At 37.2% G+C, this 25,967-nt stretch overlaps 1 protein-coding gene across 1 annotated transcript in view; it reads right to left on the bottom strand.

Moving 5' to 3' along the window:
* Positions 1-1,846: 1,846 nt before the first annotated feature.
* NMD3 (NMD3 ribosome export adaptor) overlaps positions 1,847-25,967 on the bottom strand; it is a 34,701-nt gene continuing 10,580 nt past the window's right edge. Inside the window, exons 8-16 of the mRNA XM_053599553.1 lie at positions 19,410-19,488; positions 18,734-18,830; positions 16,694-16,811; positions 15,211-15,356; positions 12,119-12,231; positions 11,176-11,248; positions 9,859-9,965; positions 8,345-8,415; positions 1,847-7,870 (exon numbers count right to left, since the gene is read on the bottom strand). Of these exons, the coding sequence (XP_053455528.1) occupies positions 7,740-7,870; positions 8,345-8,415; positions 9,859-9,965; positions 11,176-11,248; positions 12,119-12,231; positions 15,211-15,356; positions 16,694-16,811; positions 18,734-18,830; positions 19,410-19,488 (935 nt within the window). The 3' untranslated portion in view covers positions 1,847-7,739. The remainder of the gene's footprint in view (positions 7,871-8,344; positions 8,416-9,858; positions 9,966-11,175; positions 11,249-12,118; positions 12,232-15,210; positions 15,357-16,693; positions 16,812-18,733; positions 18,831-19,409; positions 19,489-25,967) is intronic.

Below are 25,967 nucleotides of genomic sequence, written 5' to 3'. Positions count from 1 at the left end.
CCTCTACTGTTTTCTTGATTTTTCTGTAAATCTAAAACACTTAAAAAATAAAGTTATCACAAAAAGTAAATATGGACACCAAAAGGTTACCAGGGATACTCCTCTGGTGCGATTACGGGTGCCTCACGCGTCTTCTTACGGTACTCCCCGTACTACACACATTTCCTACAACTCTACACGGCGCTAAAATCGTATGTGGGCAAGAGGCAACAAGACTCGGGTCGCTACTCATCTGTGCAAATACTAAACAATACAAGCAGATACTGATTCAACAACTAGCATTGGCTGCATACCGACGATGCTAACAATTTCAGCAATACTGTGTAGTGAACAGCAATTTCCCCTTTTAAAACTACGGAAACAGATGTTCAGAAAGTTAAAATCACAGCTAATAAATGACAGATAAGCTGACCCTAAAACATTTTTATTTCTGTATTATACAGCCTCCCAAGAATCACTTGTGTAGCACTTTGTAAACTAGCACTAGAACATACATGTCTCAAACTACTTCACAACAGGGCTGGGTGACAGGTTGTAAAGACCCCTATGTGAAACTGAGTCAGAAGGGAAATGTGACAAGCACCACTGCAATACTGACTCCAACAAACATCCACTGGTAAAATACACACTGCATTACTACAGAAACACAGTGGCTGCCCAACCCACTCCAAATCGCTTCTTTTCCACCCCAGGCTAGAGTGCAGTGGTATCATCATAGCTCACTGCAACCTCAAACCCCTGACTTCAGGCAATCCTTCCACCACAGCCTCCCAGAGTACTAGGATTATGAGCGTTAGCCACTGCGCTCGACCCCAAGTCACTTTTAATTACTACAGAGATCTTGTTTTGTCAAAAGGCACCCTGAACCATGCCTTTTCCCTAAGAAATAAGGCAGTTCTTTCAAAATGTATCAGGTCAGAGAACTGAAATTGAATATTCTTAACACACCACTTTGAAGTGTAAAAGCTATCTAGACGGATGTCACGCCTTCATCAGGCTCACTACTCCACTGATCCAGTTACTCCAACATGTGACAGAGTTGATAAGCTGAAAAGGAATAACCCTGACATCTTGTTTCTTTTTTTTTACAAAACCATTTCATGATTAAGTCAGAGATGACGTGACTAAGACACCCTGTTCTTAAGTATATTGGCCCATCATGAAGTAAAGTAAGTGGCAAGCAGAGGGCATGCAAAGTCTGAACAAGGGTCACGTTACGTCAGCATCCTGAACAAGATCAAATGCAGATCTTGTTAACATGGGAGGATGTGAAGGTGGCGGCACCATGTGGGTCCTGGAGGCCATGGTTTGACTCAGCAGGTGTGCAGGTCCTGGACGCTGTGCACTGTGCCTGAGCAGGTGTGAGGGTCCTGGAGGCCGTGGTTTGTCTTGTTACACTGAGAATCGGGGTTCCCAATGACCACACAAGAGAGCCATACACCGATGCAATCACACGAGGGCATTTATTCAAGCTCCAGCCTGGGCTGTCGGCACCCCCAGACGCAGCTGGGACAGGCAGCCCCAAGCTCATGGCACGCGAGGGTTTTTATGAGGTGGATATGGGGTGAGGGGTGTGGGAAACAAAGTGTGGCCCCTGGATTGGTTATTTCTTATGCCTATACTAGAGTTTAAAGCTGACTGGGTCCCACCAATCTTAACGGCCGGGGGACCGTTGCACTCCAGGAGATAGGGAGGGGTGTGGTTTACTAAGAAATGAAACTAGGAACTTCCAGGCGGCGCCTGTGGCTCAAGGAGTAGGGTGCCGGTCCCATATGCCGGAGGTGGCGGGTTCAAACCCAGCCCTGGCCAAAAAACCACAAAAAAAAAAAAAAAAAAAAGAAACTAGGAACTTCCAGTTTTCTAAAAATGGAAGATGAAAGCCCAAAAAGCCCAAAATGACGTCGCGGCGTCACTGGGTCCTTCGGTCTGAGCAGGCTTGCAGAGCACGACAGTGGTTTACAGTGGGCTCCGAGGCTCCTTTAGAGTTTGAATATGGCACTCTGACTGACCAGTCATGGACTCTGGGCCAGTATTTTTTAACTCTCCATGGCTCAGTTCACACAATGGGTTAATTACGGTACTTAGCTCCTACAGTAGTTTTGAGGATTCAATGAGTTAAAAACACTGAGCATTCAGAGCAATGCCTGACACGGAAATGCCAAATAAAGTCAGAGAGCCTACGTGCGATTGCAGAAATGTTTGAATAACCACAAAAACTAAAACATGCCATCTCAGAAGCTATATAGACCCTTAATTTTTCCCAGTTAATTTATTTTGGGTATTAATAAAGAAGCTCTTATCAAAAGCACAGAGCAAGGACCCAGCTTGAAGGAGCACCAACTGCTGTCTCTGGAAAAACACAAACATTAAAAGAAACAAGTAACCCACTAAGAAAGCAACCCACCTGTGAAAGATGAGTGTTTGTTCATTAATGTTGAAACCGTGTTGAATCCCTAACCCCCACTGGATGGCATTAAGGAGTAGAGACTTTATAGGTGATTAGGTTGGGAAGGTGCAGCCCTCACAATGCGGTCAGTACTCTTCTGAAGGGTAAGACATAGCAGCCAGCTCTGTGTGCAAACCACAAAAGGCTTTCACCACAACCTGGCCGTGGGCTCCCTGATCTCAGGCCTCCCAGCCTCCAGAACTTCAAAACCTAAGTTTCTGTTGTTTAAGCCAGCCAGTCTATGTACTCTGTCACGGCTGCCCAAGCTAAGACACAACTCAAATGTTAAAAACAGATGAAAGAAAGATCTGAACAGCTATTTTACCAAAAAAGACATATGGATAAATAAGAACGTGAAAAGATGCTCAGCATGGTTGTCAGCCACTAGAGGAGCGCAGATTAACACACAATTGACACCACGATCCACCTGTTGGCACGCTTTTTAAAAAGCAACTGATACCACCAGCCAATAACAAGGTGGCAGAGTGACTGAAACCCCCACCACTGGGGGGAAAGCACAAAGGCACAAGCCACTTAGGAAACCAGTCTGTCCGGGAGGAAGCGGGGAGGGGAGGACTGTGCTCCCACCTGATGGCACAAAGCAGGCAGGGTACAGGGCCTACCTCCGGCGAGGGCCACAACTACAGCAGGGGCCGCACCGGACAAATGCCAACGTTGTAACCTAACTGTCTGTACCCTCGTAATAATCTGAAATTAAAAAACAAACAAACAAAAAAGTAAATTAAACATAGGATTTACTTACTACAGGATCCAACGATCCCATCTCAAGTTACTTACGCAAGTAAACCTAGTACAGAAATGTTCATAGCAGTTTCACTCAAATGTGCCTCAACAGAGGAATGGATGAACTGGGTACACTATACAATGGAACAAACTCTCAATGTACAGAATATAACAAACAGCTTTTATGAACCTTAAGTGTACCATGCTAAGAAAATAAGACCTAATCGGCAAGGTGCTGTATGATTTCACTTACATGACATTTTGGCAAAAGCAAGCTATAAAAGTCAGAGAACAGATCAGGAGTTGACAGAAGTTAGGGACAGAAGAAGAGTTTAGGGGAAAAAGGACAAAGGTTGGTTTTTTGGGGGAGGTTATGATAGATTTGTTCTGTATTTTAATTGTGATGATTAGGTATCTGTGCGTTAAAATTTAAAGACCTGTAAATCAAAGAGTAAATACCACTCTATAAGTTGAAAATGATTTTTCAAAAAGTCAGTGAAAATAACAATCATAAAGGATTAAATCCTACTGAGTTAAAAATACAGAAGTCCACATTGGTATAAAAAACAAACGAATAAGCAGATACACGAAAAAGGAAAATCTCAGCTCGGCACCCTTACTCTACGGTTAGGGCGCCAGCCACATACACCGAAGCTGGTGGGTTCAAGCCACCCGGGCCTGCTAAACAATGACAGCTGCAACAAAAAACAGCCAGGTGTGGCGGGCGCCTGTAGTCCTAGCTACTGGGGAGGCTGAGGCAAGAGAATCGCTTAAGCCCAAGAGTTTGAGGTTGCTGTGAGCTATGATGCCATAGCACTCTACCCAAGGCCACATAGTGAAACTCTGTCTCAAAAAAAAAAAAAAAAAAGAAAAAGAAATAGGAAAATCTCTACCTTACAACCAACCAACCACTAACCCAGAGAAGTTTGGAACACCCACTCATCAACAGCTCCTGCCTCCCGATGCAGCGCACTAAGAATCTGACGTCACTCCCAAGGTGCTCCTGCCAAAAGGACAAAACTTAATCACAAGAAAACGTCAAACCCAAACTGACGTCAATTCTATAAAATTCAATTACACCCCCAGTCTGAGGAATTAAAAAAAAGAAGAAAAAAGTCAAGCACATAAAACTTACACTCAGGAACCGTCTGGACTGAGGAAGACCGAGGAGGAGTGAGAACACACAGCACAGCAAGCCCTGAGACGCGTTCTTCTGTAGGACTTTACTGGAGTAACTGACAAACTCACAATATAGTCTGATCCGTCAGATAACAGTTTTGTGTCAATGGTAAACTTCTGATTTTGATCCCTGAACTATGATTAGAGAGAATTCCTTCTTGGATGGTGGGGAAACACTGAAATATTTAGAGTATAGAAGGATCACATCTGTACTTTACTCTTTAAATGAGTTAGAAAAAAATATTTAATGAGGGGTAAATAAAACAAATGAGAGAAAATGTTTACATTTGGCAATCTGGGAAAATCTGGGTAAAAGGTATCCAGGAAATCTTGCAACCTTTTTATAACTCTGAAATTATGGCAAAATTGAAAATAAATTGTCTTAAAAAGTAAATGTCCCTTGTTATTTAGAAATAAACTAAATAAGCTAAAAATAACATACCAAGGTGGCATAGCATACCATACCTCAGTGGGTAGGGCACCAGCCACATACACTGAGGCTGGCAGGTGCGAACCCAGGCCTGGCCTGCTAAAACAACAATGACAACTGCAACAAAAAAAAAACAGCCAGGCACTGTGGTGGATGCCTGTAGTCCCTCCTACTCGGGAGGCTGAGGCAAGAGAATCGCCTAAGCCCAAAAGTTTGAGGTTGCTGTGAGTTGTGACACCACAGCACTCTACCGAGGGCGACAGCTTGAGACTCTGTCTCAAAAAGAAAAGAAAAAACATACTAAGTTACCTAAAGATTGACTCAACATGAACACATTCACTAAAATTAAGGGTCCTGGCCAGGTACAGTGGTGACGCCTGTGCACTTACCACTTTTGAGAGGCCAAGGTGGGAAGACTACTTGAAACCAGGAGTCTGAAGCTGCTAATGAGCTATGACCAAGCCAATGCACTCCAGCTTGGGTGACAGAGCAAGACCTTATCTGTAGGAAAAATTAAAAAAAAAAAAAAGCCTAGGGAGAAACTCTAGTACTGACCAGGGAGGTGTGTTGTCCTGTCACACAGCCTGGAGTTTCTGGGTTCCGCTGTGGTGGGGAGGTAAGCCTGACACTGTTAAACATCTCAACTGCACAAGCAATTCTCTGCTTCAACTCCTTCCTTGCTCATCAGTGACTTTTAATTAAAGAACAGCACCTTCAAACAATGATCATACTGATTTGTAAGTCATATTTCTAAATCAGTGACAAATAAGCTTCTTGTGCACATGATAGCAGCCTTCTCAGCCCACGTCAACTCTCAGACATCAGAGAGCACTGTGGGACCACGAGCCTCTTTACTATGGGAACCAAACTGGGAAATGGTAAATTTATCAAGGCTGTTTCAACTCCAGGTAACTCCTGGATGACAGCTTTTCACTCAGCTATATTTTCTGTCACCTTGGCACAGCCTTTTTTTAACAACAGTTTTTTTGTTTGTTTGTTTTGGGGTTTTTTTTTTGCAGCTTTTGGCAGGGGCTGGGTTTGAACCCGCCACCTCCAGTATAAGGGGCCAGCACCCTACTCCTTTGAGCCACAGGTGCCACCCTTAACAACAGGTTTTAATACTCATAAAGATACACCATCAAAAGGAGTAAGACTGATTAAATAAAGTTACTGGAAAACTATATTTTTCGTGGGAAAATCATGTTAAGTACTTAAGTAACATAATTCCACTTTGAAAAACTGAATGAGATACCCTCTTTTATATATATGACACTGATGTAACCACTGCAAGAACGAAAAAAAGGAGGAGCAACAATGTTTTTATTTTTGTGCTTTTTAAAATCTTGACATAATAGAGGTAAACACAGATCAGAAGTGAGAACCGCCTGTGCCCATGCTCATCTCTGAAGAGCTAGAAGAACCATCCCTACTAGACCACCACCGGGCAGGACGGAAGGCGCTATGGAAAGTGGCCTTTACTTGTAATTTGAAAACTGGGGAATCTAATCTTAACAAAAGAAATGCCCCAGGCAGCAGCACTTGCTCAATGTTTTGTTTGTTTTTTGGCTTTTGTTTTCTTTTTTCTTTCAGAGACAGGATCTCACTCTGCTGCCCAGGCCAGACAGAGTGCAGGGGCTGCAACCTCAAACCCTCAGATTCAAGCAATCCTCCTGGCTCAGTCTTCTGAGTAGCTAGGAATACAGGTATACGCAATCCCACTGGGCTAATTTTTTTATTTTTCATAAACAAAGGGTCTTGCTGTGTTGCTCAGGCTGGTCTCAAACTCCTGGCCTTGAATGATCCTCCCAAAGTGCTGGGATTACAGGTGCCAACCACAGTGTGCCCAGCCTCAAGCTCTTTATGTAGTGGTATACGCGGAATGAATGAATTAGCTCTTAGTCCTGGCACACTTAGTAAGTTTGCTCTTCCTTATAAAAACAGCATCTTAATATTTAAAGTCTTCTGAGACTTTTTTTTTTTCAAGAATGTAGAAGGCATTCTTCATTCAAATCTGATCCATGGTTTTATAAGGATGTACACCATATTTATTATTTCCTCATCTTCATGCGGTAACCTAACCTTTTCATGGAGATGTGCTCAATGTAGAAATTTACAGAGAGAAAATTCCTTCCTCCTCCATTTGTAAATCAGAATTTTAAAAGTAAAATCTTTAACATGATAGGAAGACATTTTTATTAAGCAGCTATTGACTTAAGCTTAATGCATCAAAGTTTAAGATAACCTAAAGGTACAGGCAAGAACAAACTGTTCCTTAACCTTTAAATAACTGGTCTATGGTATTTGCTTCAAATCCATAAATATTTAAATATATTTCTTTCTGCTATCATAAAAATGAGGATAGCCCTCAGTTTAATAGCTTTTGAAGATGTTAATTTTATGAAGAAATAAAGATTAACTTTCTTCATGAAAGTCCAGTGACCAGCTGAACCCCAACTACCCCAAGGCCATAAAAATGATCTAAAGTAAATGAAAGTGCCTAGCAAGTTAATATTAAAAATGATTACTCATATGCTCTTCTACTAAAGCAATTAATGTAAACAGAATGTTAAAAACTTGACTTATGAATAAAGATTTAGTTAACATCTAAGGAATCCCAACTTTGAGCTTTTATATCCAGCACTATAGTATGTGAAAATACTACAGAGCCTCGTATAAAAAAAAAGCACAGTGATAAAATTCCGTATGTAAAATGGCCTAAATGTCAGTAATAATTATAATCTCCATAATCTTTTACTATCTAAAAGTTCAAACCCACCAATCTTTTTCAGTGTTTTGAGTGAGCCACCAAAATAGTCATTATTTATTCAGGTTTAAAACTAAATTTCTCCTCTCACAATATGGAGGCACAGATGGAAGAGACCCAGGAGTGCTGCTCAGTCCAGCTTCTGACCCCTCAGACGTGGAGCCTGCAACTCCATCTCATGTCATCATTGCGGCACCTGCTTCACCAGTGGCATCCTGGGAAATGTGCAGGTCTTCAAGCATCTCAGCCAGACTAACTCGAGGTGCTCCCTCATCATCTGTGTCACTTTCCACAGGGATGGTTGAATCTAAGAAAAATATAGAAAGGATTTCAAATAAAATACAAAATATTTGTATGTATACAAAGTATATGTATATTTGAAAATATACAAATACCAGACCCCACTACCTTTAGTGTTATTTAACTATGTTGTTCTAGAAGCTCTTGTATCTTATCTACAGCAGGAATTCAAATCATATTCACTGAGTGAATGAGCAGCCTAATTGTATAAATAAATTTCTACCAGTATAGGGATGAACAACTTCAGAGATCCAAGTACGATACACATGATATCAAACGTAGCATAGCTAAAAATAAGTTTCACTGTTCTGCAAATATTTTTTTTTTAAAGTTTAACTAAGGTTTAACTAAGGTTAAACTTTAAGGTAGTTTAAAATATAAAATCATCTATGGAAATCAATGTTTAAGATACCAAAATACTCATAATAAGTACTATATTTATATACAAAACATACGACTTAAACAATTCTAAAACACCAACCTCTATAAATGTTGACATTCTTTCTAATTGCCTCATCTTCTTCAAGATCTTCGAGGAAATCCTGGTATTGCCTATACAGTAAAGAACATTTAAACATGTCATCTTCACCAAGAAAGCATGAAGTCATTTTCCACACAATCAGATAAATGTGTTCTAAGTATAAAAATCTTAAAACACTGTATGTGAAGATCAAACAAAAATATTCATTAAGTTTTAAAAAATCTTTTCTTTCAACATTACATCATAAAAAATAGCTAAATATAAGATGATGCTAAATATAAAATAATGAAAAGACGCCCAACCCACTTTTCCCCTCCTCTAAAGAAGTCTTACGGTCAAACTAAAATATATACTTTTCAGACCACAGATAAAAAAGTCAAATATGTACTTACATTATATACTTATGTTTATTTTAAATTATTTCATGAAAATGTATATTAGAAATACTATTTGTAACTCATTTCATTAAAAAGTTTTTTTTTTTTTTATTGTTGGGGATTCATTGAGGGTACAATAAGCCAGTTACACTGATTGCAATTGTTAGGTAAAGTCCCTCTTGCAATCATGTCTTGCCCCCATAAAGTGTGACACACACTAAGGCCCCACCTTCCTCCCTCCATCCCTCTTTCTGCTTCCCCCCCCCATAACCTTAATTGTCATTAATTGTCCTCATATCAAGATTGAGTACATAGGAAAAAGTTTTATATAAACTCAAATTGTTTTTAGACATTGGTGTTTTCACCCATCATTAAGATCACTTTTAGAACCATCCAATAAACCTTTTTAGAATACATTCTCTTCATTACTGCTTAAATTGTTTGAAAAATAACATATTTGATGTCAATGAGCTATTTTCTTTCTATTTCAAGTTATAAGCACTCCATTTCTACTTGCGATGTCCATAATGAAATTAGCTATTATATAGTCTCGTGCTGCATAACTACATTCCAGACACTCATGGACTGCACATGACAATGATCCCGTAAGATTGCAACAGGTATTTTTACTGCAACTTTCCTATGGTTAGATATACAAATACTTGCCACTGTGTTACAACTGCTCCGGTACCCGGTACAGTAACCTGCTGTCCAGGTTGATAGCCCAGAAGCAATGGACCCCACCCTACAGCCTCAGTGTGCAGAGGGATCTACTGCCTGGGCTTGCAGATGCTGAAGTACACTCCACGACGTTCACACCGTAACAAAGCCACCTACTGATGCATCCCTGACCTCGTAGCCCTGTTGTTAAGCAACGGACGACTGTATTTTAACTTTCCAACTGAACTGTTTACATCAACACCACTCTTCTCAGGTCATAACCCAGGAATTTATTCCCAATTCTGTGTTAAACGTCATGACATCCTTTCATACCATTCCACCAGTACCTTGATAGGCACCACAAGTAATACGGAGTGCCAGGACCAACTAAGTGATGCCTGTTTGTTTACAACACAAGTGACAAAGTGACAAAGGAGGTAAAGTGTGAGGTAAAGTAACTTGAAAGACAAGCGCGACCTCTCATCGTCCGTGTCCGCGTTGTCTCTCTCGCGCGCGAGCTCTTTCAGCTTCCAGTTTCTACGACGCTGACGTTTACCTCGGTCATAGCTCTTCTTGATTAACACCTGCAGGAAAAACATTTGCACAGCTATAAAAAATGGGAACTGCACAGCTACACCACAAAACCCCAATGAAGTTAAAAGTGAAAGGTTATGGAAATGCCAGGGAAGTCACCTCAGGGGAAAGGAGCAGGGACACAGAGTCAGTGTCAAGCGAGCTTTGAAAATTTTTCTCCACGTATTTAACTTTTTACAAAAATGCATTTTGAGCATTATTTGTATAATTATTAAAATAACTAATTAAAAATTTCCACTTACTGAATATTAGAGTTTTTTAAAATACTAAAAATTTCAGGCTGTTTTTGTAACTAAACTTCACACGGCAGCTACCATTCACACATATAAATCACTCTGAACATCACAGGCTGAGATTTTTTCTCTTTTAGCCCCACTAAAAAGCATTTACAGGACTATACATAACTTTCACAACAATATATCTCAGAACACTATTTAATAATTTGTTGAATGAATAAACGAAAATAATTTTACAAAACACAAAATGTAACATTGTCACAATCCCTTCTAAGGACCTTGTAAAAATACCTATTTTGATCTAAACGTAACCATACTTCCATTTCTTAATTTATAAATTAATAAAAGCTCAATTGGTAGGGGTAGGGCAAATGGGATTTCTTCTTTAATCATGACTTTATTTTATCCACAGCTACATAATCAATGTTTATGCTAAAAGATTAAGGAATTAGAAAATAATTTCCCACACTGATTTCATTCACCATTGCTCCTAATTCTTAAACTTGTCATGTTAGACTAACAGATTTTTCAAAGTAAATAGTCTTTCTCCAAGATTTGATACCACAAAGATTTCTAACTTTGAATAATGGTCTTAACTCTAAATAACTTCTTAACTGAACAATATACATGAAATAAGCTGAGCCTCCAAAGAATGAACTTAAATAAATTCTAAAGGTAATCATTTTTAGTTGTAAATTTAATTTTGCTCTACAGATAGTACCAAATATTTGGACAATGAAGGAAATTTGACATAAGAGCAACCAAAAAAACTCAATAAATCTTGAATTTACCCCCCTCCCCAAAGAAAAATGCATTGTAAGACTTGTGCTATTATACCTTCCCACGGTTTCAAGAAACCTCCAAACTGATTTGTTACTTTCTAGAGTATGACTCATGCACTTTACCCATGAGTTACATCAATCCTCTTTCACACAGGAAAAGAAGGAAAAATCTAAAGCCTTACCACATCTGGAATTCTATCTGAGTTCATTTTGTTGACATGTTCATCATTTAAGTTACAATTGGCCAAATCAAACCTGAAACAGACAATGGAAAACTTAATGACCACTTAACCCTCTGTGTGTAACTTTTATTTATGGCTATCACTAAAATTCCTTCTTGAGATTAAACATTTAATATGCTGCCCACTTTAAAAGTTCTGCGCCTTCTTATGCAGTGAACATGCTTCTGCAGACCCTGGTAAAGATAATAAGGCTTTTTATCTCTTGAATTCATGTATTATTTGTTATTGTCCATTTTACCACATATTCGTAAAAGAAGCAAAACAGACATGGATCAGCCTAACTTGAGGATTCAGTTGGATGGTTCCATCTAGTTTATTAAAGTAACAAAACAAATCAAAACTGCCCCCCTCATTCTCTAGTAAAAGGAAGTGAAATTGTAAGAACAAAAAACAATGTTTAAGGATTTAAGGTACACTGATAAGCTCTGATTCAAAAAGAACTGGGCTAAGCCTTTATAAATCCTTTGCATATATGGCTGCATTACCTTTTCTTTTTTTTTTTTAATGAAACAGTCTAACTCTTTTGCTAAGAGGCTAAGAGTTTCCTCCCAAAGTGTTAGGATTGGCTACTTTATCTTAAAAGTAAAACCATATATACAATTAAAAAAACTACCTACTCCTCAAAAAAGCTGTAAATATGCACCTATCCATACAATTTCAGCGTTCAATTATCAAAATCTTAGAAAAATGACTAAGAACGATGGCCAAAATGGAATAACTATGAGCTTCTGTCCAATCCACAGTTCAATTAGTTATGAATAATAAAAACGAGTGGTAAGGCTCTCAAGTACTCTTAAATCTTTTTGGAATTAACAATGTTAGTATTTAGGTAGTTCTGCTGGTTATCAAAAAAAAAAAAAAAAATACTATAAATAATACAAACCCCAACACCAGGTCTCCAGGATTCAGCAGATGTCCCAAATGAGTGCGACAGAAATACTGTTTATCTGTGTTCATTTCAGACGTTTTCTGTACCCAGACTTCCCCAAGGGTGTGCTTAACCGGAAAGAAAAGAAAATGTGCTTTTCAATAATGTAAACATAACTCAAAGATGGAAATTGTTTGTATTCTCCAAATCTCTGAAACACTGTCAAAATCAACAAATTACCAAATCATGAGTATAGAAAAAGACACACGAGAAATTCTTAAGAATACATCATTGATTTTTGCTAAGATTTTATTCAAGTCTTTTATAAAACTATAATATCCCTAAAAGTAGGTATATGTAGAATTGTCAAAAGAAATTTGACAGGAAGGTGGGCCAATACCATCTGAGAAAATGAAACAAAGGTAGGGAAATCTTAAAGCAGTAAAATATTCCAAGCAAACCCTTGTTTGACACCAGAGTTCAGACATAATAGCCTGGAAATTCCAGTAGTAAACCACCAAAAAAGCCAAATCTTTATGAAATTAATTTTTTGACTATCTACTAGTTTGAAGTATATATATGTATATACATTTTTATATATATGTATATGTATATATATATATTTTTTTTAAGAACTATTTGTTGCAGAAACAACAACCCAAATTTGAATTTTTAAACTAGAAAACAGTTAATTCCCTTTCCCACATAATACTTATGAGCACTCGTAGCTGACATTTCAAAGTTCCAGCTGAAGGAAATGTAGCACATGCCAACACCTCGTATTAACCAGGACAGATCCAGGAAAGTGAGATCAAAACCAAAATACGAAGTGTTACAGGTAGAATAATCGCATCAAAATAGAGAAGAAAAGAAGAGAGGAAGTAAAAGAAGCAAAAGGCCTCAGCTTTAGAAAGAACAGAAAAAGTAAATTCCTACAAAGAGACTAAACTTTCTCTAACAGCATTTATTTTCTAGCTATTAGATTGCTTCTATTTATAAGAGACTTAAAACCTGTCTAGCTATTTTTTGAAAATCAAAAAAATGTAAATCTGGTTTTATATCTCTAAGGTCATGTGGTATTCAACATCATAAATTCAAAATTTGCTCTTAACTATATTATTTTAAATATGCAGAAAGTAATCTTCATTCCGTTTCCATTGATCTTTCCCAAATTATCACAAGTATTTTTGTGTGTCAAGAGGCAGTATTAACTCTAAGGAAAGGAACACCCTTAGTATCCTATCCAGATTTTTTCTGGAGGAGTGGTCTCTAAATATTATTTCACACTAAAAGGAACCAGGCTTATATCCTTGAAGAAATCCTTGATTTTAGACATGAGTTCAAAACTATACATGATGTGTTTTTAGAACACTGAAAATCAGTGCTGTTGTGCCAGAAATAAGGATGCTCTCCAAGACCAGCAAAGTCACATCTAAAGGATGGAGAAACCATACTGAAGGGCTCCCACTGGCTAAATTTGAGGCAATATGAAGATTTAGAAGATGGAGGGAAAGAAGAAAAGAAAAAAGGAAAGAAAGGAAATACAATACACACATAATACTTCCTGAGATCATAATAACAATAATCACAGGGAAAGAGACACCACCCAATACAAAAGCAAGTCTAAACTAATTTTCACCGCTGGAAGTGACTCGGATCAACTCTTAACTCTGAAAATATGTGCTAAAAGAGAAGAATTAAGAATTTATGCAGAAAAACATGTCAGGAAAACCATGAAGCTCTAATTGAAAACAAAAAGCTCTTCCTTAATAAAGAATACCAGTAATAAGCACAGACTAGAAATAGAAAATTCACCCTTTTGTAATCCTAAATAAAATTATTTGGGCAAGAACTATCAACAGATGTTCAAGCCAGAAAAAAAGAGATAATAAGAACTTAATATTGGCATGTTATTACAGTATGACACCACAGATCACTTGCTGGCCACAAGAGGAAAAAACCCACAATGTTATAATGGAAGCATCTGCTATCACTATTCTAACAGGTATTACTTGTCTCTTGATGTGATACCATACTGAAATATTCTGGCAAAAAAATAATTTAACCTAAATTTAACCAACCCTTTAGATCAACTTTCCAGTTTATTGGAAATACAAGAAATTAAGAAGCAGGTTAAATGATATCACAAGGAAACAATAAAATAAGATTCAAAAGGTGGAGTATTCCACCAAATAAATAATGCCCTAGTTGTCTAAAGAATGTGGGAACAAGACAAAAAAAAAAAAAAAAAAAGAAAAAGAAAAAGACCAAAAAAGTACAATAGTCACAATAATCTGTGTTCTCCAACTGGATACCAGTTTGAACAAAGCATACGACACTCTGGGGACAAATGAGAAAACCTAAATACCAGAGTTCCTCTCATCCATGATTTCACTTTTCCATAGTTTCATTTACCCGCAGTTCATCACTGTCCAAATAAAGCTGAGCTCAGTACAGTAAGATACTATGTATCTTGAAAGAGAGATCACATTTATATAACTTCTATTATAGCATTTTGTTTTATTATCACTTGTTGCTGTTAAATCTCTTATTTTACCTAATTTATAAACTAAACTTTATCATAGGTATGTATGTATAGGAAAAAACATAGCATTTACACAGAGTTCAGCACTTCTGCAGTTTCAGGCTTGCACTGTGGGTCCTAGAACATAACACACCTCCATGGGTAAGCAGGATTACGGCGTAGACTGGAAAGTTCATACGTCTGATAACTACACTCTCATTAGGCAGAAAAATGTTTCTGTTTTAGAGCTATATGTTGAGTATTTGGTATCTAAAAAGCCAAAAGGTTACTTGGTTCTTTGGTCTTTCTCTACAAAAATAAAACAAGGAAATCTATTTTTATAATAATGGGGTAAACCTTTCTAATATTTTTTCCAACATGAGAATAAAGTAACTTATCAGATAATGTAAGTCAGATGATTTCACAATGACCATGTTTTAAAAAAGCAAAACATACAATGCATTTTTAATCTAATGTGGTACTAGCTTTATTTGGACTCCACCTTTTAATTTTTTTTAAAAAGGAAGAACTGAAACAATAATAAGCTAGAGGGGGGGAAAAAAGCAAACAGGCTATAGCTTACCTTTTTTGATACCATCCCAGCTCCCGCACTGCGCTTCAGATCTTGGACTGGGCTGCACTCCATCACAATAAACTCCTCTAGCTGTTTGGGATGGCACAGACTATTAAAAGGGTGACTCCAGAACGTGTTCCCATCAATATCTGCAACTAAGAATAAGCACAGAACACTACAGAACAAGAGAAATCACGTATTTCTGCAAGTCCTCAAATGTGTTCAGTAGGAAGAAGTTCACACATACCAGCAGGTCACCCAGAACTACTGGACCTACCCACTTTCTAGGGTCACATTTATTCCTATCAACAAACCCCAATTTCTCAAAGCAAAAGAGAAATACTAGATGTTAAATATATCTTAAACAGCTGCTATAAGAACGCCACAGTGCTCAAGAATTTTTATTAATAAATTTAAGATCAGATCCCATTAGTTCCAGTTGTTCCATGTCCTGGCATTTCACTTTCAAAACATTAACAATCAGCTACTCAGCTTACGGGAAATAAAGCCTAGTTCCACCAGACAGATAAAGAATGTCCATCCTAATACTGCAACCAGGCCTTTCACCAATGAATTCTAACTTAAAAGGATAATGAATGACTTTCTGAAAAATATCAAAATAAAGAATTACATTAGAAAAATCACATTAATAATGATGAAAAAGACCAAGAAGTAGGAGATCAGCCAAATACTAAGACACCTATCAAGATGTGATCTTTTTAAAAATAATTTATTTTATAAAGAAAATATTTTGAAATGATGTATAATGATGAAATTAATTAAAATTCATATTCAAACTAAAAAATCCACTGGATCACATCAAGTCTAATGTTCTAAAATTTTAGATAACTGCTATACAACAAAATTTAGCAATGAACTCAGTAGTCACAAAAAATTAAGTGAAGTAGATAAATCCATTTTGCTAAAAATTAATGGAATAAACTAGTAAATTTATAAAAGTACAGAAAATTGTTTAAGTAAAATACACAAAGGTATTTTTTCAAAAGCTCTGTAATTCCAGTGTGTTTTGTTTTTTTTGGTTGCTATTTTTGGGATTTTTTTGAGACAGAGGCTCACTCTGTTGCCCTGCCTAGAGTGTCCTGGCATCAGCCTAGCTCACAGCAACCTCAAGCTCCTGGGTTCAAGTGATCCTCCTGCCTCAGCCTCCTGAGTTGCTGGGATTATAGGCTCTCACGATGATGTGAAACTAATTTGTCTATTATTAAGTAGAGACTGGATCTCACTCTTGCTCAGGCTGGTCTCAAACTCTTAAGCTCAAGTGATCCTCCTGCCTTGGCCTCACAGAGTGCTAGGATCACAGGTAGGAGACACCATGCCTGGCCCTCCAGTGCTTTTTAAGTATTAAACAATAGCCCAAATTTTAACTACACTTTCAAAATATTATCGAGAATGCTTGATAAAATTAAGAATATAAATTATTATTGCTTGCCATACAGAACCAAACTATCAAGCAAATAGCTCCACAACTTACCTTGTAGGGTGTTTGGATCAATGAGGTGAATGGCACTGGTTACTCGAATACACACACAAATCTGGTTCATATTTCCCAAGCTTTGTGCCAGTTTTGGAGACAGACAGACAACATTATCCTAGACGTAAGGACTAATAGTTAGAGTGAGGCAAACCCTAAATAAACACTCATCAATGTGAACCCAATCCAACCCCACTTGCCCAACGAAGAAGTTATTTTTAATTCTAAGTATCAGCAAAGGGCCTAAGGAAAGAATCAGACCTTAAAGAAACTGAAAATAAGCTCTACTTTTTTCAGACAGGAATATTTATGTTAATAAAAATGCTTTTAAAATCACTAGAGCCCATTCATCAAGCTATTACAAAGTTTATTTCAATTTTATTATAGTGTGAATTCTTGGTTATCACTCTACATGTAAATATAGTATGCACTCTAAGCAAAGCATTATAAACATCAGCAGGAGATGTTTATGATTCATTTATGATCTCTTTCAATCTCCTTAAGAAACAAATTTCAAGGCTCAGCGCCTATAGCTCAAGCAGCCACATACACCAGAACTGGCGGGTTCGAATCCAGCCTAGGCCTGCCGAGTAATGACAACTACAACCAAAAAATAGCCGGGTGTTGTGGCAGGCGCCTGTAGTCCCAGCTACTTGGGAGGCTGAGGCAAGAGAATAGCTTAAGCCCAGGAGTTGGAGGTTGCTATAGCTGTGATGCCACAGCAGTCTACCCAGAGTAACAGCTTGAGGCACTGTCTCAAAAAAAACAAAACAAATTTCAAGGGAACATGTTTCTTTTACATGGCTACATGAACCAGTGTATAATTAAAGATTTAATGGCTAAAAAAGTCAATATGTCTTTTCAATATTCTATGAATATTGGAAGATACTAACTAGCAATGAAATCATCTATTTTTAAACTGTATTAAAATACAAAAAGGATGTGAGTTATATTTTAAGGTGTATCTACTCACAATCATAGGCTTCTCCACTAAAGGGACACTCTGAGCATAACAGCTCCTAGTTTAGTACTTGATTTTCAACTCAAGAGTTTCCAAAAACAAATGAAAACATTTCTTTACATGCTGTGTCCCCCGGTTACACAATTAGTCAAAGCATTTAATACACAAGACCTTACTATGCCCTCACACCTAAATTCCTATTTCTCTGGCTTTGTGCCAGAAACAAATTGACTGTTTTAAACCAGAGGTCATCAATATAGGACCCTCAGGACAAATCTGGTCCATGGCCTTTTTATGTAAATTAAGTTCTGCCAGAATACAGCCCTGGCCATTCACTTCAATATTTATTATCCACACTGCTTTTGTGTAACAGCAGAGCTCGGTAGTTGCAAAAGAGATTAAATGGCCTGAAAGCTGAAAATACAGAACCTCCAGAGTTGACCGTATGCTGACCACCTCCTTACGCTGACCTAATTTCATAGACGAGACATGCATCACATATATCAGTGTAGTAGGCCTAGTCCAACCTCCACACGCTGACCAGTTTGTTACAGTCACTTGGGTGGTCAACTGACAGAGGTTCTACTGTATTTACCATCTGGCCCTTTACAAAGAAAGTCTGCTGGTCCCATTTTAAGCTACCATTTTATCCCTAATACTGTACTATACTGTAAATTAACAAATAATAGCTTCATCATTTTGTGCTTATGTTACTTTTGGCAAGTTGTCTAACCTCTCCAAACTTCAATTTCCTCATCTTCAAAATGATACGGCTTTACCTCAGTTATTTTGAGATGTAATATAATAAATTATGGCAGTTATCCTTACTAGTGACTGAATATCAACATGTAAGTTCCTACATGGTAGAGACCTGTAGCTACATAATCCTTAGTATATATTCTTCTAAACAGATTCTCAATAATTACTTTTTAAATATATTTTTAACATAGCTGAATGTCACAAATCATTTAAGAAAGTTATTCGAAATTTTTAACTAACCCCAGAAGAAAACCAGGAGCTACAAATTACACATAAGGCAATTAATCACTTGTATTCTTAATTAAATGAAATAAAAGTACCTTGCATATGGGAACAATTTCCACAGAGAAAGTGCTTTTGTAATTATACGTGTTACTATGGATATCCTGAGAGATCAATCTTTGTGAGGCTTTGTATCTATCAAGAAAAAAGTTAACAGTAAAAGACAAAAGTTCTTATTCATATAGACTCAGGAATACACATTTTCAACAAACCAAATCATCACTGTCCAAGGTCTGAAACAGTTTCCTAATGCACGCTGTGATGAAGCCTCATTCCTGCCATTTACATTTCAACACCTTCACCAGTCTAACTACACCCTACCTATTTTCTACCTTAACCACCAAAAACTTCCAAATCATGGCCTTGGTTCACACCAATCTGCTACACGCAGCAATCATCAGAGCCACATTAATGCCTGCTACAAGTCTTCACTCACAAACTCCACCTATGAAAATTTCCCCATCTTTGGAGCACAAGCTTACTATCATGGGGCTAGGTCTAGCTCCCCAAGAAGATACTCTTTGGCTAATACATCCCTTAAAGGGGCTAACCCAATAAACGCTCCTGATTATGTAAGTAGTCTTATTACAATTTTAAGTTACAATTTTAAGTATTTTAACATGAAAGACATAGATGCCTAAGGCTGGAGAACAGATGTGGTCTATATCCATTCCTACGTCCTTAGACTTAGTCACATTTAGCTTCAGAACATACCTACAAGGAACGGTACACTGAAGGAACTCTACCATCTTCTGAGCATGCTGTTTTGAGGAATAATAGAAATCCAGGCCATCTTTAAAAAAAAAAAAAAAAAAAAAGTCACATGAAAATCATTCTGCAAAAGAAGATTTTTTGCTAATTACTATGACAATATCACAAATTAAACAAATCAATTATTAGAAATTACAGAAAATATAGTCAATCGATTAAAGATAACACTTAAGACTGGTGTGACAAAAGGACAGACAAAATCAAATAAAAGAAAACAAACGAAAACAAAATTTATAATTTTAACCCTGGACAAAATAAAATTCAAGGCGAAGGTGGAGGTAAAAACAAAGAACACATGATATTTTATGTAATAAACGAAGGAATCTCCCAAGATATTAAGAATCAATCTGAGATACGGAAAACAAAAACTATTTTAAAAAAGAAAAATAAATTAAAAATGTTAACACATGCATAACCCTTGAGGGGGCCTAGAATAAGATTCTCTCAAAACCAAAATGATCAAATTGACAAAAAATAGTAACAATACCTAGAACTTGAATAACCAACTATCAAGGTTGATTTGATTGAGATTATAGAATACAGTCCCAATAAAGAATACCCATTTTTTCAAATATTCATAAAGTATTCATTTTAAAAATCACATATTAAGATTAAAAAAAGACAAACAACTTCAAGTAAGTCCCAGACAGAAGAAATTACTACAAACAACAGTGATGACAGTGCATTAAGAATCATCAATAGGCTCGGTGCCTGTAGCTAAACGGCCAGGGCACCATCCAGCCACATACACTGGAGCTGGCAGGTTCAAATCTAGCCCGGGCCTGCCAAACAATAACTACAACCAAAAAAATAGCCGGGTGTTGTGGTGGGCACCTGTAGGTCCCCCCTACTCGGGAGGCTGAGACAAGAGAATCACTTAAGCCCAAGAGTTTGAGGTTGCTGTGAACTGTGACACCACAGCACTCTACCAAGGGTAACAAAGTCAGACTCCGTCTCAAAAAAAACAACGACAACAAAGAAAAAAGAATCATCCACAAAGAAATACCCAAAAGCAAAACTACCTGGCTAAGAAATGTTTCAAGACATTCTTTCAAATAACTCAGTTAACTAGGAAACTAAAATTACCCAGGGTAATTTTCCTAGTCAACTGAACAAAATGAAAAAAGAAAATGAACAAAGTTATAGGACATATTTCACAGTTTCAAAACCTGTTAACTTTAGGTTAAGTAATCAAGATAAGGAGAGACATGCAGAGCAGTGGAGATGTCACAAAGAAACCATTACATTTACACTCAACAGAAAGAGACCTGTGTCCAGAATACGCTCAGCATCATTAGTCACTAGCAAAATGAAGTGAGATACCACTTCACAGAGCTCTCTGGAATGTCTGTAACAAAAAGACAATAACAAGTGCAGGAGACACGGAGACACTGAAACCCCAACTGCTGCCGCAGGACTGTGAAATGGCACAGCCGCTTTCAAACAGTTCAGCAGCTTCTTATACATAAATAACAATATAAATTTACCACATGTACCATACCACTCAGCAGTGCTGCACCTAAGTTTGTACCCAAGAGAATGAAACAGCAGAGCTGCCTGCTGAGGGCAAAGGAAATGTGCAGTGGGCAGCATAGAATGGTTAAGTGCCAGCTACACACTGCACAGTCATCAGAAGATTTATAGCCTTAAATATATTTACTAGGGATGAAAAATAAACTAAGCTTTCAATTACTTAAAACAAACTAGAACTAGAGAAAGTAGAATTACAGTGATAAAAACAAAATTAAGAAAAAGTAAAACAAGATTTTTTTGATAAAACTAAAAATCATTTTTTGAAAAGACTTACATAATAGATAAAAGTTTGACAAGTCTAACCAAGGGGAAGGTGGCAGAAAATCAGAAAAGACAACAAAATAAGAAACAATAAAGAAGACGTAACTGTGGTTACAGATGAGACTTAACATTATAACAGGATGTTCAATTTTACACCAAGAATCTAAAAAGCTGAAGAATCTGAAGATGAAATGGCCTCCTTTATTCAGAAACGCTGTCAAAATTGATTCAGAAGACAATGAATCAATCAATACCTGAAAGACATCAATGCCATATAAAAGAGACTGAAAAGATTTATCCCCTAGGAGATACCAAATTTGGATGGCTTAAGAGGCAAGTTCTAAAGTTTTGAGAGGTTAATAAACACTAGACAGAAAGAAGGCAAACCTTCTCTTTCCAATGTCACTAACGTAACTGATAGCAAGAGTGGACAGAGGAGTGCTTAGCATGTCTAAGCACGTATGCGGATATGTACATCAACTAGAAGCCTCAACAAGTATTATTTAGGGATGAAACCTAATAAGAAAAACGTGTGACATTCTACCACTCAACGCTGTCCTCCACTCTAACTAAGGCAGGGGTGGGAGGGAGAGGAATAAAAGAGAGGGAAAACACTGCAAAGAAAAGAAATAAAACTATCACTATAAACTTATCACTGTTTATAAATAATTGTTTACCTAGAAAAATCAAGAGTATCAACCATAAACTATTAGTAACATTTAAAAATTTCAGAAAAATTAATAAAATCAATAGCTTTCCTATATATTAGCAATAAGCAATTAGAAAATGTAAAGAAAAAGTTGCCATCCACAATAACAGTATAAATTATTTAGCCAGAAACCAACATTCAAAATCTTTATGAGAAGTAGCTATAAAACTTCACCAAAGTATAGAGAAGAACTGAATAAATGTGAGATGTGCCCAGCAGGGCTCTAAGTGCTTCCCTTTAAGCAGCTCACTTCACCCTCACAACCTTCTGGGTGAGGGCTGCTGTCGTACTCTATATTTTACTGATTGGAAAACTGAAGCTCAGAGAAGTTACACAACACACCCAAGATCACACAGTAAAAAAACTGGTGGGACAGAGATTCCAATCAACAAAATGTGGTTCCACATCCATGCTCTTACTAGCAACCAAAAAAATTTTGCAAAAAAAAAAAAAAAAATTCATGAAGTAGGGACATACTATACAAAGTACTACATAATCATTTACACACTACCATAGACGGGGCAGGGCAAAATGAAGTCCAGAAGTGGGCTGTGTATATGGGAATTTAATATATACAAGAAAAGAGATGGTTTAAATCAGTGGGGGGAGACACACTATTCAGTAAATATGTAGTGAGACAATGAGTTTATCTCAATCCTACCAGATTAAGATTAAAGATCCAAAGTAAAACAAAAACAAACAAATAAAAAAACACGTTTTAAAAATAATCTTTAAAGTACAGAAAACTTTCATATATAGCACACAAAATCCATATGCTATAGCTATATAACTAAAAGAAGTGGTATACTACCAAGAAGTATTTGCTAAAAAAAAAAACAAAAGAAGTAGTATTTGCTCTCAGCCCCTCTCTCCATCTCCCTCTATACGCAGATTGTCTGGAAAGTATCCAGCCACATCATGTCTCCATTTTTCACATTATATGGCTAGATACTTTCCAGAAAGCCCTCATGATAACAAGACAGATATCCTGAATAAAAGATACAAAATAAAATTTTAAATGTATGTGAATGAAAGATAAGAACAGACAATGCATATTAGAGATAAACATAAATGGCTAATATACATATGAAAATATTAGCCCTCATTAGTAATCAAGAAAACGCAAATTTAAACAAAATGTCATTTTGTCCATTAGAACAGCAGAAGTCAGAAAGGGCAATACAGTTTTATTCAGTTGTGGCAAGTGTTTGGACAAATGAAAACGCTTACAATATAATCTTACATTGTAAGAGTTTTAAGATTCCAATGTAAACTGGAGTTATCAAAATTTATTCATTTGCGTACTCTTAACTAGTAATTTCAATCCTTCATATTAGTTTCAAAGAAAAACCACTACGCAGACACATAAACATTATCTCTTAAGTGTTATTTGTAAACAACAGAATTCTCAAGCCCATTAATAAAAGAATAACTAATATACATTGACTACCACAAAGCAATTAAAAATAATGAAATAAAACTATATGTAAAGTTGTGAAAAAGTTTCCAAATAAATTAAGACAGCAAGTCACAGAACATTACAGAACAATCCCACACATAAAGGGAAATCACCTCTATCATGAGAATTCACAGAGCATGTACTTATTATACTACGTTGGTTTAAGGGGCTGACAGGTGAATAATAGTGAAGTATAGGTCCTTTATTCACACATACTTCTTTCTCTGTTTAAATTTTAATGATTAGCATAACTTTTTTAAAAGTTGCAACTAAACAAAATCAAATCAAGTTTAAATCAAATCAAGAACTAGAAAGGAAAAAAAAACAGATTGATTCTCCAGGATGGAAGAAGGGTTATTAAAACTACAACACACTCTTGCTTTTTCTGCCAATGTGATGAACTATTATAATAGTGCAATGAAATGTAAATGAAAGTCAAAAAGCAACAGATGTGGTGTGGATGAAGAGAAAGGAACACTTATAGGTTTCTCATAGCACTACAAGTTAGTACACCTCTGTGAAAGCAGGACTGAGATTCCTCTCACATAGACCTATCATTCAGTCCACCAATCCCACAGCTGGGTATCTACTAAAAGGAAATGAAATCTGTTAATCACAAAGACACATGCACTTGAATATTTATTGCAGCACAATTCACAATTGCAAAGATGTGGCATCAACCTAGGTGTCCTTCAATTCAAAGATGGATAAAGAAAATGTGTGTATACACACCTACACGGGGTATACACATTTTCTTTATCCATGGTATGTACGTATGTATATGTATGTGTGTGTGTGTATATATATACATATAGTATGCGTGTGTGTTAAATAGACAGCAAGGTACCTTACTCATAATAACCATTCATGGAGTGTATATATATATATATATATATGTACACACATGCACACACATACATACCATGGAGAATGACATGAAATAGTGTCATTTGCAACAACATGGAAGTGGAGACCATTATCCTAAGTGAAGTATCTCAGGAATGGAAAACCAAATATCATATGTTCTCATTAGTAAGAGGGAGCTAAACGCTAAGTACACACAGGCACAAAGTGATATAAAGGACACGAGAGATTGGCTGAGCTGTGGGGGGGGGGGGGGACAGAGGAACCCCTGGATTAACACAAGCAATGACGGACGCTGCTTCCAAAAATAAATCATTGTGTTGCTTGTAGAAGAGGTGGGATTTGGGGAGGCAGAGCAAGATGGCAGCCGAGTAACAGCTTCCTTGCATCTGGGCACCGTGAGTCTGGGGAGATAGGACTCCAGGCATCTCTGGTTGGTGGGATCTGCCTAACATCACCCCTGCGAGGATACAGGGAGTCAGCGAGAGACTTCTGGACCCCAAGAGGAGGACTAAAACAGTGGAAAACCAGCAAGTGGTCGCGTGTGTTCAATCCATCTAAACCCGCCCGCAACTTCCACAGGCACTAGAACTTAAAGAGCAAGAGGAAGTGAAAGGAAAATTAGGGCAAGGAAACAGATAAAAGAAATCACTCATGAGGAAGAATCAGCAGAAAACTCCAGGCAACATGAAGAACCAGTCCAGAACAACCCCACCAAGGGACCATGAGGTAGCTACTGCAGAGGATTCCACCTATACAGAAATGTTAGGAATGACAGAAAGGGAATTTAGAATACACATGTTGAAAACAATGAAAGAAATGATGGAAACAATGAAGGAAACTGCTAATAAAGTGGAAAATAACCAAAAGGAAATCCAAAAACAGAATCAAATCAGAGATGAACGATATGAAGAATATAAAAAGGATATAGCAGAGCTGAAGGAACTGAAACAGTCAATCAGGGAACTTAAAGATGCAATGGAAAGTATCAGCAACAGGTTAGACCATGCAGAAGAAAGAATTTCAGACGTAGAAGACAAAGTTCTTGAGATAATTCAGATAGTAAAAGAGGCAGAAAAGAAGAGAGAGAAAGCAGAACATTCACTATCAGAATTATGGGACTTTATGAAGCGTTCCAACGTACGAGTTATAGGAATTCCAGAAGGGGAAGAAGAATGCCCCAGAGGAATGGAAGCCATACTAGAGAATATTATAAAAGAAAATTTCCCAAATATCACCAAAGATTCTAACACACTGCTTTCAGAGGGCTATCGGACCCCAGGTCGCCTCAACTCTAACCAAGCTTCTCCAACACACACTGTGATGAACCTGTCCAAAGTCAAGACAAAAGAAAAGATTCTGCAAGCTGCCAGGAGTAAGCGCCAGTTGACCTACAGGGGCAAATCCATCACAGTGACTGCAGACTTCTCTAATGAAACTTTCCAAGCAAGAAGACAATGGTCATCTACCTTTAATCTACTTAAACAGAACAATTTCCAGCCCAGAATTCTGTACCCTGCTAAGCTAAGCTTCAAAATGGACGGAGAAATCAAATCATTTACGGATATACAAACATTGAGGAAATTCGCCACAACAAGACCAGCTCTACAGGAAATACTTCAACCTGTTCTGCACACTGACCACCACAATGGATCAGCAGCAAAGTAAGAACTCA

Source organism: Nycticebus coucang, chromosome 8 (genome assembly GCF_027406575.1).
Source record: "Nycticebus coucang isolate mNycCou1 chromosome 8, mNycCou1.pri, whole genome shotgun sequence".
Classification (NCBI taxonomy): Eukaryota; Metazoa; Chordata; class Mammalia; order Primates; family Lorisidae; genus Nycticebus; species Nycticebus coucang.
This window is presented reverse-complemented; position numbering and strand designations above follow the sequence as displayed.